Source organism: Galeopterus variegatus, unplaced genomic scaffold, assembly GCF_000696425.1.
Source record: "Galeopterus variegatus unplaced genomic scaffold, G_variegatus-3.0.2 Scaffold4472, whole genome shotgun sequence".
Classification (NCBI taxonomy): Eukaryota; Metazoa; Chordata; class Mammalia; order Dermoptera; family Cynocephalidae; genus Galeopterus; species Galeopterus variegatus.
In genome coordinates, this window is record NW_007730583.1 from 39,898 (window position 1) to 56,801 (window position 16,904).

The window sequence follows — 16,904 nt, forward strand, 5'->3', positions numbered from 1 at the left end:
TTAAATATGTGCAGCTATTAATCTCAGAAGTAAGATTGATAAACTAAGACATACAATCCAAGTAATCCTATATGAGATAAAAATGCATAATAAGCACGTAAGTCATCAGGTATGCCACTTATTTTGACTGTGGAATAAACATCATAATTTGGGCATCCAATCACATATTTCCAATTATTAGGAAATTATTAGCCCCAAACTATTGAGGGTATTTTTTAAATGAGGGAAACTGGTGTAATAAAATTCCAGTGGATCAGGCATTAAAAGTAATTTAGGAATTTAGAAATCAAAACTCTTGGGCCGCCCATGAGAAAAGAGCCATATTACCCTTTGCTACCGACCAAACAAGCAGGTGCGAGGCAGCGGCTTCTCTTCCCACCAGTTCCTTTGAAGCTGCAATACAGGGAGTGAGCTTCATGGCAGGAAGGGTCAGGCTGGTGGGCGTCTCTTCCCGACAGTATGGGGAAGCTCGCACCTGTGCTCAGGAAAGTGTGTGCATGTGAGCGTGAGTGGCCAGCAGGAGGACAGTGCAAGTGTCACAGAGGTATGAAGTGCCCTCATTCAATGGAAATTCCCAGCTCACCTTTCTAGCTCAGGTTCAGCCTGAGCCACAGTGAAACGACAAAGGAGGGAAGACAAGGTTTGTGGGAAAATGAACTAAGATATTCTAGACTCACACAAAAGGGCTGTTGGAGGGGGTCAGGAAAGCAAACGCCAGTAGGATTTTCTGCTTCCCTCCAGTCTGTGCCTGAGGAACGGGTAGGGACACACCGGGTCTCCTCCAGTGCAATCACCCTGCACTGGCTCAAGTCCCAGCTCCACCACTGACTGTCAGAGTGACCCTGGTTGGGCCAGTCCCTTACCCTCACTGAGCCTCAGGCTGGTCATCTGTCAACTAGAGATAATAACAGCACCATAGCTGTTGTGAGGCCCTATGAGGCAATTCAGTTCCCCTATGGGGCCTAGCATGGGCAATCCTGTTCCACCCCTATCGGGCTCAAGCAACCTCTCCCCGCCTTTTATCCCACAGTCCAGGGCTCCACTTCTCCTGGTACAGCTATGGAGCTTTACCTAGAGAAGAGAGGTCAATCAAAATGTTTTATATGCTGACTCTGGAAGGTAAACCCACGGCAAGGCAGGCCTCTGTCCTGGACAGCTCTGTTAAAGAAGCAAACAGCGGGTGGGGAAGGGGAGTGGTGAGAGGTCTGGAGCCGTTTCTGACCTGAGTGTGATGGAGCAGGCCTCTGCTGGCTTTAGTCCAAGCCCTCTGCTCCCCGTCCTTCCTTTTCCATGGGGTCAGCTGTTTCCTTCAGCTTCTTCTCAGAGCTGATATCCACTTGGAGACAGCTGTCCCTGCTCCCCTGCACCCCTCCTGACACTAGACTCACCTGGTCCCTCTCCCGGGCCAGCGTGGCTGTGCTGCCCACTCTGCTGCCCGAACTCTCCTCCCCCAGCTTCCTGGACTGGCAAACTGCTGTCCTTTCAGCCACACGGAGACAAGTTTGGCTGACAACTGGCCCACTGCTGCTGGGCCACTCACCTTGGCTGCGGGTTCCCTGGGCACTGCTTCACACTGCTTCAGCTCCTGCCCCTGATCACCATCCTGGGGAAAGTTTTCATGGTATGTTCAGGGTTCTCCCCTCTGCCTCCAGGGCACAGTGGGGTTGGAGGCTGAAGTCTCCCACTAACCAGCTGTGTACCCACAGGCAAGTCACCTAATCTTGTGGACAGTGTTTCATCTACATAAGTAGGAAGAACACCCATCTCGACCTCACCTGAGTTTTGTGGGGATCACATGGAAAGATTTTTATAGAGGTATTTTAAGCACTGTAAAGGAAGATACAGGGGTGAGTTATAGTGATATTCCTCACTGGGAATGTCTGCACCCACAAGTTCACGGGCACACAGCAAATGTAGCTTGTGTCCAGCAGGTTCCAGCTTGTGTCACAGTTCCCAGACAATCTTTGCAGGAGTTCACTTCCCATGCAAAGGCTGTCCCTATCAGTTAGAACTCACTGGTGTTGCTTTTCAAGTTGCACATGGTGCTGTGCCCTCTGAATTTGCCCTTAAGAGCTGCCTCACTCCAAAAACAATAGGGGGACCAGTTTACAAAAATATATATAGCACAGCAGAATAACTCAAGGCAAGGCAGGTAACATTCTGACTCAGGATTCCTGGAGTCTGAGCTCTAATCCTGAAGCTGTCATGGTCAATCTCCTGGCTCTATAGTCTGCATAGTGGATACTGGCCTGGAAAACAGGCTCAGGAACAGACCTGCCCCATTTACTTCCATAGTTCCCCGATATGTGTCTCTGCCTATCCCTGTCTTTTTTTACTGGAATCTGTATGTGTGCTTACTCATCCACATGTACTGTCTCACAGAGCTTACTTTAAAAAGTAGCTTCTGCTGACAAGAGAGGGTCTTTAGGGGCTCAGTGAACACGAGCAGCCAACCACCTCTTGTCCTTGCCACAGCCCAGGGGAGGTTCCCTCTCAGTGGTCATTGGGGGTGAGAGCAGAGAGCTCATTCCGGGTGTGTGCCCAGCTGCTGCTTTTAAAAACAGCTTTATGGAGAAGTAATTTATATACCATGCAATTCATCCATTTAAAGTGTATAATTCAGTGGTTTTTAATATCATCATAGAGCTGTATGACCATCACCGCAGTTAATTTTAGAACATTTTCATCATCCCCCAAATAAAGAAACCCTGTACCCATTAGCAGTTACTCCCATTTTCCCCACCATCCCCACAGCCATAGGCAACCACCAACCTACCACCTGTCCCTATGGACTTACCTATTCTGGCCTAGATTCTTTTTGATGCTTTTGAAGCTGCCTGAAGGCCCAAGCTCTCCTAAGTAGGGTGTACAGAGATGTCACTGCCAAGCCTGTCAGAAGTCTGGGTAGCAGACCCGGGCTGGCTCTTGAGCATTTCAGGGTACATTTTGCCTTACCAGTGCACCCCCATTTGCAAAGGAGCTCAGGGCCTTAACAGCTTCCTGGACCTTCCTCTCCAAACCTCCCTGAGCCCAGACCTCCCTGAGTGACTCGGCGTCACGGGCCTACCTGCTCAGGAGTACTTGGCCCTGCCAGCTGCCGAGGAGTTGCAGTTTTCAGCATTGGCATTGGCCTTTAGGGTGAAGACACTGGGTCTCCAGCAGGCTTTTATTAAAACACCAAGCTGCCTTTAGATGGCAAGGGAACGTCACAGTGCCCTGGAAATGTTGGCCTTTCCTCTTTACTTCTCTCTGGCCCACTTCCCCTGCAAAATGACATTGGGACAACACTTGAGCAGTTGTATGAAGGGAGAAAATACTTGGCCAGAGTGTAAGTACAAGCCACATGTGAGTGGGTAAACTTCACATTCAGTCTCCTTCCACAACCCGGTAGGGTCAGGCTACTGAAAAAATCCAATTTGAAATCACCCACCCCTCATTCTTCCCTGGGACCCCTCATTCCCTTTGCCTTGCCTTCCGCATTCAGTCTCCTTCCACAACCCAGTAGGGTCAGGCTACTGAAAAAATCCGATTTGAAATCACCCACCCCTCATTCTTCCCTGGGACCCCTCATTCCCTTTGCCTTGCCTTCCAGGCTTCTCTGTGCAGACTTTGAGGCCAAAATTGTCTTCTCTTCAGGTGAAGTTTCTAAATTTCCTTTAACTGATCAAATGCAATACCTTACAGAGGTATTGTCAGAATCAAATAATGTCTTTAAAGTGACAGATACATGGTTTACTACTCACTGGGCTCCATCCGCATCTTGTTTTACCAGATACCATGGCTCCTAGAAGTGTGCCAATCCCTGATTTTTCACTTCTCTGTGCATATCCGCCCCACCCCCAAACCATACACTTCTCCATATTTCTCCTTAGTGTGATTAAAATAAGCTAGAATTTTCAAAAGGACCTTTACAAATGATGTATAAGAATAACTCAATTTATTGTCATCCCATTTTCTAATCTCACAAGACCTGATGACACTGTTCACTAAACACTCAGATCTTGGTCCCTTTCCTGCCTCATCTGAAGGTGCTCTGCCCCAAAGGCCTTTTCTCCCCAGTCTGCCCCACCTCGGCCTTCCAGTAGTGAGATTGAGGCAGTGGGACATGGACAGTCTGACAAGAGGGAGAGTGGACTGGAGGGGTGGCGCAGGTGTCCCTACAGTGAACAGTTTAACCTCACACTTCTCCAGGTGCCCACTTATTACGTAGAAACCAGTAGTCCCAGACAGGGTCTGCACTGCCTGCTTCCCCCGGAGTGATGTTGAAGGCGGTTTGCACACATCAAGACACCTAGAAGGGACTGTAAGTTATTTAGTCCAATCCCTTCATTTTACAGTTAAGTAACCTGGACCCAGCTTGGTTAAGAGATTTAACCCAGGCATTCAACTAATTAATGACAGAGCCAGAACGAGAACCCACGACTTCTGACAACTAATGCAATGCTTTTTCTATGATACCACCTCCTTTGTAGTCTGGGAATACAGAGTACACCCTGATTATATCTGGACCCATGGTCTGCTTTCAGTAAGTACACACCGGAACATATACAGCGTTACTGCATACAGGAAGATGGCCTTATTCTTATCCAAAATCCCATCCTGCATAAAGCAGCTAACTCTGGGACAAATGTCCAAACATATCAGGAAGCATGTTACACATTTGTTCTACAGTTACAAATTTGTTCTACAGGTTTTTTTTGTTTTTTTTTTTTTAAAGGATGACTGGTAAGGGGATCTCAACCCTTGGCCTGGTGTTGTCAGCACCANGTCCAAACATATCAGGAAGCATGTTACACATTTGTTCTACAGTTACAAATTTGTTCTACAGTTTTAATGAAAAAGCAGAAACTCGGTAAAAAAAATATAAAGTATCTGTTGCTTAATGGCTCAGAGTCCTAGGAGGACAAGTGCTTAACCTACAGTTTTAATGAAAAAGCAGAAACTCAGTAAAAAAAAAATATAAAGTATCTGTTGCTTAATGGCTCAGAGTCCTAGGAGGACAAGTGCTTAACAAGTGCTTAATGTTTGCAGAGTCTGTGGTGGTGGCGGTGGTTGTTCTAATCTCTGAAGTTCATGAGGTTGAAGCAACTGTAAGGAGTGCAAGTCTGTGTTTGTCACCTTCATTCAGGTGCACATGGATCTGGATTACTTGCAGGACTGGCTGATGTCCTTGCAGAGTCATTACTAGTGCTTTTTGAGAAGCCGTAAAAGATGAAGATGATGCAATGGAAAAGTCCACATAGTAGCTATATAGTCCAAAAGAGAAAGTTTGCCTTGGAAATTCTTTATTTTTTCTTTTTTTTTTTTTTCCTGGCTGGTACAGGGATCAAACCCTAGACCTTGGTGTTATCAGTACCACGCTCTCACCAACTGAGATAACCGGCCTACCTTGGAAATTTTTTAACCAGGGTAATGATAGACTTTGGAAACCAGGAGAGGCAATGCAGCTGTTCATTCATTGACTCAGAGGGCTTTAGAGCATGAAAGGTTCTTAGAATATGGTCTGCTCATTCAGAGATCTGCAGAAAAAGAGATCAGGTGATGCGTCCAATTGTTCATACCACAGACTGAGCAAAGATTCAAGCCTGGTGTGTAAATCTAATGTTTACACTTGTGTCAACTAAAGAAGGAAGGAAGTATCAGTAAATTAATTTGCAAAGATCTAGAATACTCCTTAAGAATTTATAGTTTTAATGATCACTTCAACATATATTATTTAATGCTTGTTACCCTCTCATGAGGTAAGAAAGCCATTGCCCTCCATTCTGTAGCTAGGGACACTGAGCTCAAAGAAGGTGAGGGACTTGCTGAAGATCACACATCTATCAGTGGCCACAGAGCTAGGCTTCAGCTGTGTTTTTTGAGTCCAGGTTCATCAAAGAAGTTGTATTATAAATCCATCTGGCTTTATAAATGTCTCTCAGGCCGAGAACTAGCCAGTTAGCTCAGCTGGTTAGAGCATTGTGCTGATAACACCAAGGTCAAGTGTTCAGATCCCAATACCAGCCAGCTGCCAAAAAAAAGTCTCCCAGACCAAACATGTCTGTGCCCACATATTCCCAGACAAATTTCTGGCAGACTTTTGCATAACTTAATCAGCGCTTTAGATATAAAAAAGTCCTTTTTATCATTAAATCAAAAAATGGATATTAGTTGATGTACAAATGCTTGACGGATAGCTGATTCTAGGATATTACTAAATATCATGTGTTCTAACACAGGGCCTCTTAAACTCTAGGTAGTGAAGAACTAGTTGTTTGTTGTTTTGTTTCTAATTACCACGTGTCCTGGACCAGTAGTTTTGATAAGACAATAAAAAATGTATTATTAGAAAAATCATCACACTTGAATGTTGTAGCAATGTCAAACTGCCATGAACATTTCTAATTGCTTACTCTCAATTTTCTGTACTGATCCTGTTGCAGGTCAGTAACAGTTCACAGACCCACACAGGTCTGCCTATCACACTTTGAGAAGCACTGTTCTAAGGAATGCCATTCCTGAGAGAAATTCACTGAATAAATAGTTCGTTGATCAAATAAGTTTGGGAGACCCCATAAACTGCAAAGTGTTGAAGCACATTAGCGTGTTAAAGGCTCTGAGAAGTCCTGCATTTAAAAAGCTTGTTTAGTCATTAACTCAGCATTACTCAAACTGACTTGTCCTCACAACTCATTGTTCATGAAATACCCTTCAACATCCTGCAAATTTATATTTCTTGAAACACACTTGGCTCTGCCTTGCTACTATGAGCAAAGCACAGTCCCTATGCATGCCTGAAACAGAAGCCTCTGTCCTTTGCCTCAGAGCATGTCCTCATGCTCTGTCCTTTTTTTTTTTTTCCTCCTTACAATCTTTTACTGCCATAGTGTACTGCTGTGAATTTTCCTATCTTCCATGCCTACATCTACTTCCTGCATAGTACTCACTTTCCTATCTTCCATGCCTACATCTACTTCCTGCATAGTACTCACTTTCCTATCTTCCATGCCTACATCTACTTCCTGCATAGTACTCACTTTCCTATCTTCCAAGCCTACATCTACTTCCTGCATAGTACTCACTATGGGTGACCTAAACCACAGAGATCAAATTCACTTGTCTGACTGTCGAGACAACCCCCACTACACTTTGCCACTGCATCCTGCAAATATGTCCCCTTGCCCACCTTCATGGAGGTGATTCATGACAGGTCTCCTTCCTCTTTAGTACTACCTTTCACTAGCAATTGGAATCCCCTTCCCCTAATCCAGTTCTATGCTAAACATTTCTCTATTTTTAATGGAAGCTATACACCCACACACAAAAATATTACTGTCACATAAAACACATGCATTGCTGTTCCCTAAGCAGCAGTACTTCTCGTCACACTCCACTTCCAGTCCCTTACTCTCTCTACCTCGCACACTTGTGTGGACTCTCAGGACCTTCAGTCAGCAATTTCCTACCTTTTGATGGATAATCTCTATCCTGAAATGAATTCCACAGAAATTCCAAAGCATTGCTCTCATTCATATTCTCTTAACAGCTCTAAAGACTATAGTCCTGTGAAAGCTTCTGGAAGTATGATTTTATTTCTGTGGGTAGCTCCTCCTTGTCTCCTCTGGTCACCAAGTAACCCTCAACAAGCTTTAGTCTATTCTCTGTTCTACTGATGTCTCTGCTTTCTTATTCAGCAACTCCAACCTCTGCAGAGTTCTCTCCAGATGTATCCACATCCATTTATTCAGACACCACCCCCAATGGCCCACATGGTACTGAGCTCCCTTTGTCATCTGCACTTTGCCAGGATGCTCTAGAGATACAGAGCGAGTCTCCCAGGGTTCCTGCTCCACGGGAATCTCATTTCCCAGCTTCTGACACTGTAACGTCTACAGTACTTGAGATCTCAGGGCAAGTACTTCTAAACTGCATTTCCCCAACATTAGTACTGTATGAGACGTTAAAAGACAGTCTCCACCAAAGAGAGTTCTGAGGTTAAATAAATTTAGGAAACAGATTTATGTGTGCTAACACATACACAAATGATGAATTTCGAGGAAGAAGCTATATATAACAGGTTTCTCTAAATGTCCCTGACCTGCAAACCATCCTTTCAAAGAACCCCTGTTTGAGATACTACTGTTCCTCTGATGCCATTTGGGAAATGCTGGCCCAGGGGTAGCTTGTTCCTCCCCAGTCCTGCCAAGTGCTGAGGAACAGATTCAAACATACATCCTGGTTGGGTGAAACAGATATCTCTTTGTGATTTCCCTCAGCTCTGCCTTTTGAATGATAAGCAAGTTGAGGCTTTACTCAACATTCAGTTGTTTATTTTTCCATAGTATGTGTTCTGTGTAATTTACCATCTAGAGCCCTGGTGACTTCCAAATCTGTGTTTCTAGCCCAGACCTCACCCCTGAGCTCTAGACCCCATACATTTTGCTGTCTGCTGGACAACCACGTATTGGAGATCTTTAACAGGACGTCCAGCAAGCACTTCAAATGCAATTTGTCCCACATAAAAATGATTACTGCCCTCATGAAACTCATTTCTCCATGCACATTCCCTAATGGCCCCATTGCTACCATCCAACCAGAACCTGGCAGGTGTTCTGAACTCTAGTCTCCCAGGCAAGTTGTCAGTAAGTCCTCTTGATTCTCCCTCCCAAGAAGCTCTTCTTTATCAACTGCCATTGACTGATTTTGAGTCCTCATTACAGTGGTTTTCTCACTGGCTTCTATCTTAGGTCAGGTTTTCTGGGAAGCAGATGTCAGTTTCTGAGATCTGCATGCAGGAAGGTTATCTGACAGTGCTGTGGAGAATAACCCCTGTGCAGGGAGTGGGGCGAGTGAGTTGAACTGCAATGTAGTTGCAAGAATAACCTCAACCAATCCTGTGGGGTGCTCTGGAACTGAATGACCATTTAGACTTGTCCTAATTTGATGAAAGGGGTGGGGATAGGCGGGTTTTAAACCAACACATTCCCACTCTCCTCAACCACCACCCTCCATACCCCTATCTCCTATTCCTCCTACACCCCACTGGAATGTGGGCACCTCCCATCCCACCAGGGTGGCATAACCTATGGCAGAGGACAATTTGAAGAATGGATCTCACCTGAGAGCCACAAACCACCAGCTCTTCCGGCAGTGTGCCTCAGTCCCTAAGGGGAATTTGGGTGGTATATGACCACACCCACCAGAGCGTCCTTGTCCCTAATATTGCTGCATTCCAGTCCATCCCCCAGATCACCAGAGGGGTTTTTTTAAACCCAGATTTAATTGCACCATACTCTTGCTCAAAACCTTCCAGTAACCCCTCCTTACCTGCAAGATAATTCAAATCTGATCTCTGTCTACCCATGAAGTCTCATCTTCCACAGCTTTCCTCCTTGTATCCACTCTTGTGCCACTAATGCCAATCTACTAATACTTACCAGTCCTTCATAAATGCTGCTCCCTCTATTAGGAGTGAGTTCTCCCCACTTCTTTCACTAGCAGACCTCTATTCATCCTTTAGTACCCATCTTAACCACCTCGTCTGCAAAGCCTTCCTTAATATCCTCAAGCAGAGGTAATATCCTGTATTCTCTTTTTACATTCTTACAGGTATTTGCTTAAGTGATCACTAGACTGACCTTAAGAGTAAAGCCTGTGTTATGTTCATTTTTGAAAGTGAATGAATGAATCAATCAGCCATGTGTATCAGTATTGTACAGGCTGGTTGTGCATGGGCTGATTCAAACTAACTAGAGTTGATTGACTTCAGGCTAGTCAGTTTTTTCAGGGACTTAATTTAGTTGCCGGGTGAGAGCTATAGGCACCTGAGGGGAGGGGCTCTATTTGGGGAACCTCACTTGGTTCAATGCTCTGAGGGAATTAGGCATTTAGTAAATACTTCTTGTTATGTTGATGCTGCCCCTCATGGGGGATAAGGGCATATAGGATGTGCTATAAAAGGGACCAGAGGCTCAACTTGCCTGACAGTCTCTCTTCTGTGATTGACCTCTGCTCTCGTGTCCATTCTGAAATTCTTACTCTTATATTTACTAATGGTTGGACCAGTGGTTCCTTAAGTGGGGTAAATATACTCCAGAGCCTGGGCAAGCTGATGCATCTGTAGAAGAAAATTCTCATGTCTATTGATTTTTATTTCACCCCTTTAACCTTTAAAAATTTTTGTATTTTGTGTATGCTTTATAATGTGCACAGTATAGTAGTACAGTAACACATGTACATAATTTATAAATCATCTGAGGGTACTTCAAAAAGTTCATAGAAAAACAGAATTAAAAGATAATATGAATCTTTCCACAAACTTTCCGAAGTAACCTCATATGAAGGAGTATACAGTCAAAACATTTTTTACTAAGTAGTACATTATTTTAAAAAATTTGGAGACCCCCAGATTGGACTTCAAAGCCAAGACTTCTTCAGCCTTCACCCATCAGGTCTTCGGATTGTTGAGCTGATTTATACTAATGGGCACCTGAGGCTTTAGGGGAACTGTGAAATGCAGGATCTGGAGCAGCTGGGGAAAGCACAGAGGCTGAACCTAGCAAAGTGTATGAGCTATCTAGTAAGGGGCTGAGAACTCGGGATGCACAGAGGTATGAGGTAAAGCAGGAGGCATCAGCAGGCAGGGCAGCCAATAGGAGATATGAAATGAGGTATGAAGGTAGCAGTCCCTACCCCTCCCAGGAAGCATGCCCCATCCACCTCTCACCATGGTTAGAGTGAGAGGCTGCCAACAGATAGCAGTCGGCAGTGGCTGCTCCAGAATGCCTATGTAGGGGGGTGGGAAGAAGCAGCAGTCCGATTGGAGTCAGGGCATAGGAGCCTTGTCTTAAAGCTGCATTATATAACCAGAGAACTATTTTTACTTGGGTAGTGTGGTTATTTGGGATGACTGTAGGGACTGATTGATGGTGGAGATAGGGATAGGGCAACTGCATTGTTAGCAATGCAGCCCTTAGTGCCCTTTGGCAGGTGGAAGCTAGTGAGCCACATTAAACTATTTTTACTTGGGTAGTGTGGTTATTTGGGATGACTGTAGGGACTGATTGATGGTGGAGATAGGGATAGGGCAAGTGCATTGTTAGCAATGCAGCCCTTAGTGCCCTTTGGCAGGTGGAAGCTAGTGAGCCACATTAGGCTGGAAAGAGGAGTACAGCATCTAAGATGAGGAGAGACCCTGATCCAGCACCAAACCCTGGAGGCCGGAGGGCTGCACTGGGGTGGTGTGCCAGAATAGCTCTAGCAGCCAAGAAGCAGCTTCATGATACAGGAATGGGCTTCTCAGTAGGAGGCCACGTAAGGGAAGAGGGCAACTCCAAGAGCAAGACTTCCACAAAGAGCAAAAAGGACAGAGAGACTCCAAAGGTGAACATGGCTAAGCTAGATGGTATGGAAGAGGGATTCACACCTCCACAGTTCCTGGCTCCACTGAAGAATCAGTGGAAGGTTGTTTGATGGGCATGGTGGGACACTGTATACAGAGTTTTCTCATATAAAGAGTTTCCTGGAAAACTAAAAAGATCAGAAGGAAAACAAATGGAATTCCTTTTTACTATGTGTTTAGACTCTCAGCTAGGCTCTTCATGTTCTACCAGCAGCAGACTGTAAACTTTTGAGAGCTACCACCACTTCTTGCTGACAACACCTTGCATTTGTAAAGTTAGTATAAACTTTTACATACACTATTTCATACCACAACCCAGCAAGGTAGGTATTCTCATATTCATTTTGCGGAAGGAGAAATAAAATTTCAAAGCAATAAGTCCATTTAGCCAGAACCTTACATTTTCCAGATGAGGAGTCCGAGGCCCAGATGGAGTTAACTGACTCACAGGACAAAGAGCAGATACTTATCATAGCCAGAACGCACGCACAGGTCTCACAGAACCCCACCTGCATCGCAATTCCTCATCCTTTTATTACACTTCCCTCCCAGCCCCTCATGGCACTTCAATCAGAAGTCAGCGGACAGAAAGCAGGCCATGAGGAACAGCTAACAAATTCTATTCGGCTCTGCCTTTCTGCTCTTGAGTCTCCCAGGTAATGTGTTCTAACATCTTCTGTGTTTCTTTGCAGCATGCAAAAGGAAAGAGCAAGAGCATGGGAAGGATAGAGGCAACACACCCAAAAAGCCCAGGTTGGTCTTCACAGATGTCCAGCGTCGAACTCTACATGCAATATTCAAGGAAAATAAGCGTCCATCCAAAGAATTGCAAATCACCATTTCCCAGCAGCTGGGGCTGGAGCTGAGCACCGTCAGCAATTTCTTCATGAACGCAAGGAGGAGGAGTCTGGACAAGTGGCAGGACGAGGGCAGCTCCAATTCAGGCAACTCATCTTCTTCATCAAGCACTTGTACCAAAGCATGAAGGAAGAACCACAAACTAAAACCTCGGTGGAAAAGCTTTAAATAAAAAAAATTTTTTTAAAGAACAGGACCTCAAGATAGCAGGTTTATACTTAGAAATATTTGGGGGAAAAAAAGTGTTATTTATAGTCCAAAGAAACCAAAGACTTAGCTCACCTGCATTCTGACTTTGTTTGGAGACACACACTTCAGCGGGGCGACGACTTGGCGAGAAAAATTCTGAGCGGGAAAATACCACTGGATTTCATACCTTCAGTCCGTGATCATTCTCACTGTGCTTGGCTGTTTAGTGGTTTGGAGCATAGTGATTTTGAGCCATTGAGTGGACGTCTTTTACGATCAGACTTTTTCATCTGTTCCACCACACCATGAAGGTGTATGGTGTCTCAGTACTATGTGTGGGTGTGCACGCATGTACACACACACACACACTCCACCCACCAGTGGTTAGGGACTTAGGCAGGGCTGGTCTTCAGGAAGGGTTGTGCTAAAGGAGTGTGACCAATGTGGTGTGGGGCTGTCTAAGTTCATTGGATTAGGAGTATGGTTTCGCTCATCTAGCCTAGCGTTTGAACCTGCCAGGCCCGCAACCTAAATGCAGATTCAAACCCAGCAAAGAAAATTTGAATGACACCTAAACCAGTGCATTCTCTTTGTTTGTTAAGGAATGTTCAGATATTTTTTAAGAAATGAAACAAGAGTCCATCCATTAAAAAAAAAAAAATCACCTAGGTACCAAAGAACACACTTAATATTATAGTGCAGGTATTTTATTGCAATGATTTTAATAACCAAAGCTATTTTTACACAAGATACTATGTAAAGTTATACGTATGAACTGATCTATCTGTAATACACATGCCACGTAGAACCATGACTATTATTTATGACTCTTGAAGCATTTGAAATATGAGTTTTCAGAACTGGCAAGAAAGAATGTAGCTTCAGGGAAGCAATTAATATCATGGCAGAAAGGTCAATGCAATACACATGTACATCTAGATGGCACACTCCTTTTCAGGATCCATAGCTGTCGCTAACATAGAGACATGATTCCATAGACATGATTCCATAATCTGTTCATAAATGAGAAAACCTTGGGGTCTTTCCAAGGTAGGATTCTTTTTGTACTCAAGAAAATTAAGTTTTAACAGGGCAGGTAACTAAATTAGAAAATTTGTTCAAAGTAAGGCATTTTAGTAAAAGACCACTAAATAAAGAACTCTATCTTAGGTTAATTTGATTTAAGTTTGCTTTATGCTTTTGGCACCAAATACCATTTTTATTTTATTTTATCTTTTTAAAGATGACCAGTAAGGGGATCTTAACCTTGACTTGGTGTTGTCAGCACCACGCTCTCCCAAGTGTGTGAACCGGCCATCCCTATATGGTATACGAACCCGGGGCCTTGGTGTTATCAGCACCACACTCTCCTGAGTGAGACATGCCGGCCTGCTAAATACCTTTTTTAAATTCTTTACAAACACAAATAAAGTGAGCAGACCAACCCACGGGCCGGCCTGCTAAATACCTTTTTTAAATTCTTTACAAACACAAATAAAGTGAGCAGACCAACATTATTGTTATAATGAACTATTCAGTATTTTTAACTTCCTAAAAAATAACCAAACTGATTTTATTGCTAATCCCAGACACTTTATTATTTGGACATCGATAAAACAGCAGATTTAACTGAGAAATGGTGCAATTGGTGGAAATGCATAGAAAAAGCCAGAGTTCTAGTGGAAGACCAGACTTTTGGTTCTACAGGTATTAAGCAATTTATTTCACTAAGCATAGCCTCCAAAGCCTACTATATAAAGCATACTACATTCTTTCTTGCTACTGCATTAAGCTGGAAATTTTAAAATATAAATTCCATTTTCTAACAGGTACAGATAAAAAAAAAAACTAGATCTGAGTTTCCAAATACAAAATTTTAAATTTCTATTTTTCCAAATCATTTAACTGGGGCTGTAGAAATCAAGGCAAAAAGAAAAGAGAGAGAGAGAATAAAGTTGTTCTAGTGAGTGGTAATGCAGTGAATCACTTGATTCCCAGAAAAATTCTCTCTGAATTCAATGGAGTTGTAACTTATATAAGTGTATGCCTATTGTACCGTTAGGTAAATAATTGGATACTCAGTTAATTACCATACCTAAGTAGAAACATAAAATTAAATGTTATCCTCACAATAAGTTGTTTATTGAGCTTCATTAAAATGCCAAAGGGGAAAACCCCCGTCCTGACATAAAACCTAACTCCTTAGAATCAAATCTCATCATCTTGTCTAGGCTTAAAACAGGCAGGCATCTAGAGAGGTGAAGCTAACCCAACAAGCCATCTGTGTCTCCTTCATGTCTGCTATAGAATGAGAAAAGGAACCCAGCATATACTTCTCCTTTGATGAAATACTGCATTTGCCTTGGCGTATTTTGTCTTAGTATTTTTTTTTTTATTTCACCCAAAACTCCAGCTTAAAGTTTTCCCTTCTAAATATGGCACAATTTGTAGTCCAGCTATTAAAAGAGGCCATTTAAATGGCCCCACTTCCAGATTTGCTGAAAATCAAATCTTGTCAATGACATAAACAAAAAGGAAAAACTGATTAATGTTTTTCTCTCTCTCCAGGAATGGAGGAAACCAGGGGTACAGCTATATAATGTATTTATAATTTAGGAGGGAGGAAAGCCTTATTTATTTAAAACACAAGAATTTAAAATGCAGGGAAATTTAAGCTGTGTCTACACACAATCTTACGAAATTTAATACCCCAGGAAAAACAAAAGTTGCATTCAGACAACCATGTTTTTTTGCTTTGTTTTTACTATGTTCCCTCCCCCCCGCAATTAATTCAAACTGCATTTTACATTTTCAACCAATTATTTTGGTACTGTGTAGTCACAATCTCAAAGAATATTGCTACATTTTTAATATCCCATCATAATGGTTTTTTGGAAAATAACCCGTTATCCTACCTGCTAACACCAAAGATAATTTTCATACCAGCATTGAATTTGCACCCATTATGCAATTTCAGGGCCTAGAGATATATTTTCTCATAAATAGATGCACAAATCAGAGCCTGAAAAGCAATTTTTTTACTCAACTGTTTAGGCATTCTCACAATCTTTGTTTTTCAGAAATCATAATGGACAAACTCAGCTTCTCACAAGCAATACACTTTATTACATCATGTGTGATGATTCTTGACTTGCTTCTGAACTGGCATGTAGGAAAAATTACTTCCGTTGCTGTTTAGTGTAGCGTGCGTTTATGCCTCGGGTTTTTTAACCCACCACATTCAACAGAGTAGATCATGTGCCATTTGTTCACCCATCATTTCTCAATCCTTTAGCAAAATTCACCCAAAAAAAGAGATCTCAGTCTTTTGTTTATTCCAAAACTGCACTTCAAATAATACTTTTTTTTTTTTTTTTGGTAGAATGGAAGTTAGTCTGTTTTTGGCCATAGATCATTCAGGTCCTCTCATGACTGGAAGCTTTCCTGAAAGAGGGCCAGGAGGTGTGAAGTCTGGACACCCCAAAAAACCCAGACTTCAGTAAGTGTTCAGGTAAAAGTGTTCTGGATGTCAGGAATTGAGTATTCCAGTCCCCGGATGCAGCTGGAATAGACCCTAAAGACCAAAGAAAATGTGTGGGGAAATCCGCAAGTTCTAACTGAACACGTCACTCGTTGTGCCCATGAAAGCGTAATTATTTTTCCAGGAAAGTGTAAAAGCACTATGCTACTTTTGGACTCATTCCACTCCCATTGCTTCCCCAGGTGAATGACCCATCTTTGCAGGTTAAATGCAAACTTTGCTATACCAAAGAGTCCTAGGACATTTTCACATGAGCTATAAAGGCATTTTTCCCTAAGAAAGGTCCTCCCTTCTTTGTACATAAAGGATGAAAACTATGCATTTAGCAAACAAAGAGAAAGCACTTCTCCCTTTTCTATCCAGTTGTTTAGGGTGCATTCAAACACCAGAGGCTGTTTTGAGACTTGTTTGGCCTTCTGGATTATTATTGTGGTGTGGTTAGCTTTACAGTACATTCAGTAACTATTTCCTAAATAGTAAGGACAAAGAAGCAGAAGGTAAGAAATAGCTACTTCCACGTGTAAAAAAAAAAAAAAAGAAAAAAGAAAAAAAAGAAAAAAAAAGTGTAAAGATCTACTATTTATAGTGTGAACCAAAGACGCTACCTCACTCAATTTCCATTGGTGATTTTAATCACATTGATGATACCAAAGAATACCAAAGATATTTTCATGCACGGCCTTGGTCTGCAGAGGGAACTCCGCCCCTTCCCTTCCCTACCTCCTTCCCCCTCCTCATTCTTCACTCAGTGTGTAAACTTGTCTTCATTCTTAATAATGATACGATAATGATAACAACAACATTAGCAAATACTACTCTTATGACTGCTAGTTCTACTTATAAATCTCTAGGCAAACATGTTGCAAACTTTGTAAACTCCTAGGACGAGTGCCTTGCTTGAACCAAAGTGTTAAACCGCTGTTGACCTCTCTC

The 16,904-nt window shown here is 42.9% G+C and overlaps 1 protein-coding gene across 2 annotated transcripts in view; it reads left to right on the top strand.

Moving 5' to 3' along the window:
- ONECUT1 (one cut homeobox 1) overlaps nucleotides 1–12,411 on the top strand; it is a 37,432-nt gene extending 25,021 nt beyond the window's left edge. For both annotated transcript variants that reach the window (XM_008587649.1, XM_008587648.1), the window contains one exon: nucleotides 12,076–12,411. In XM_008587649.1, the coding sequence (XP_008585871.1) occupies nucleotides 12,076–12,368 (293 nt within the window). In that variant the 3' untranslated portion in view covers nucleotides 12,369–12,411. The remainder of the gene's footprint in view (nucleotides 1–12,075) is intronic.
- The last annotated feature ends 4,493 nt before the right edge of the window (nucleotides 12,412–16,904 follow it).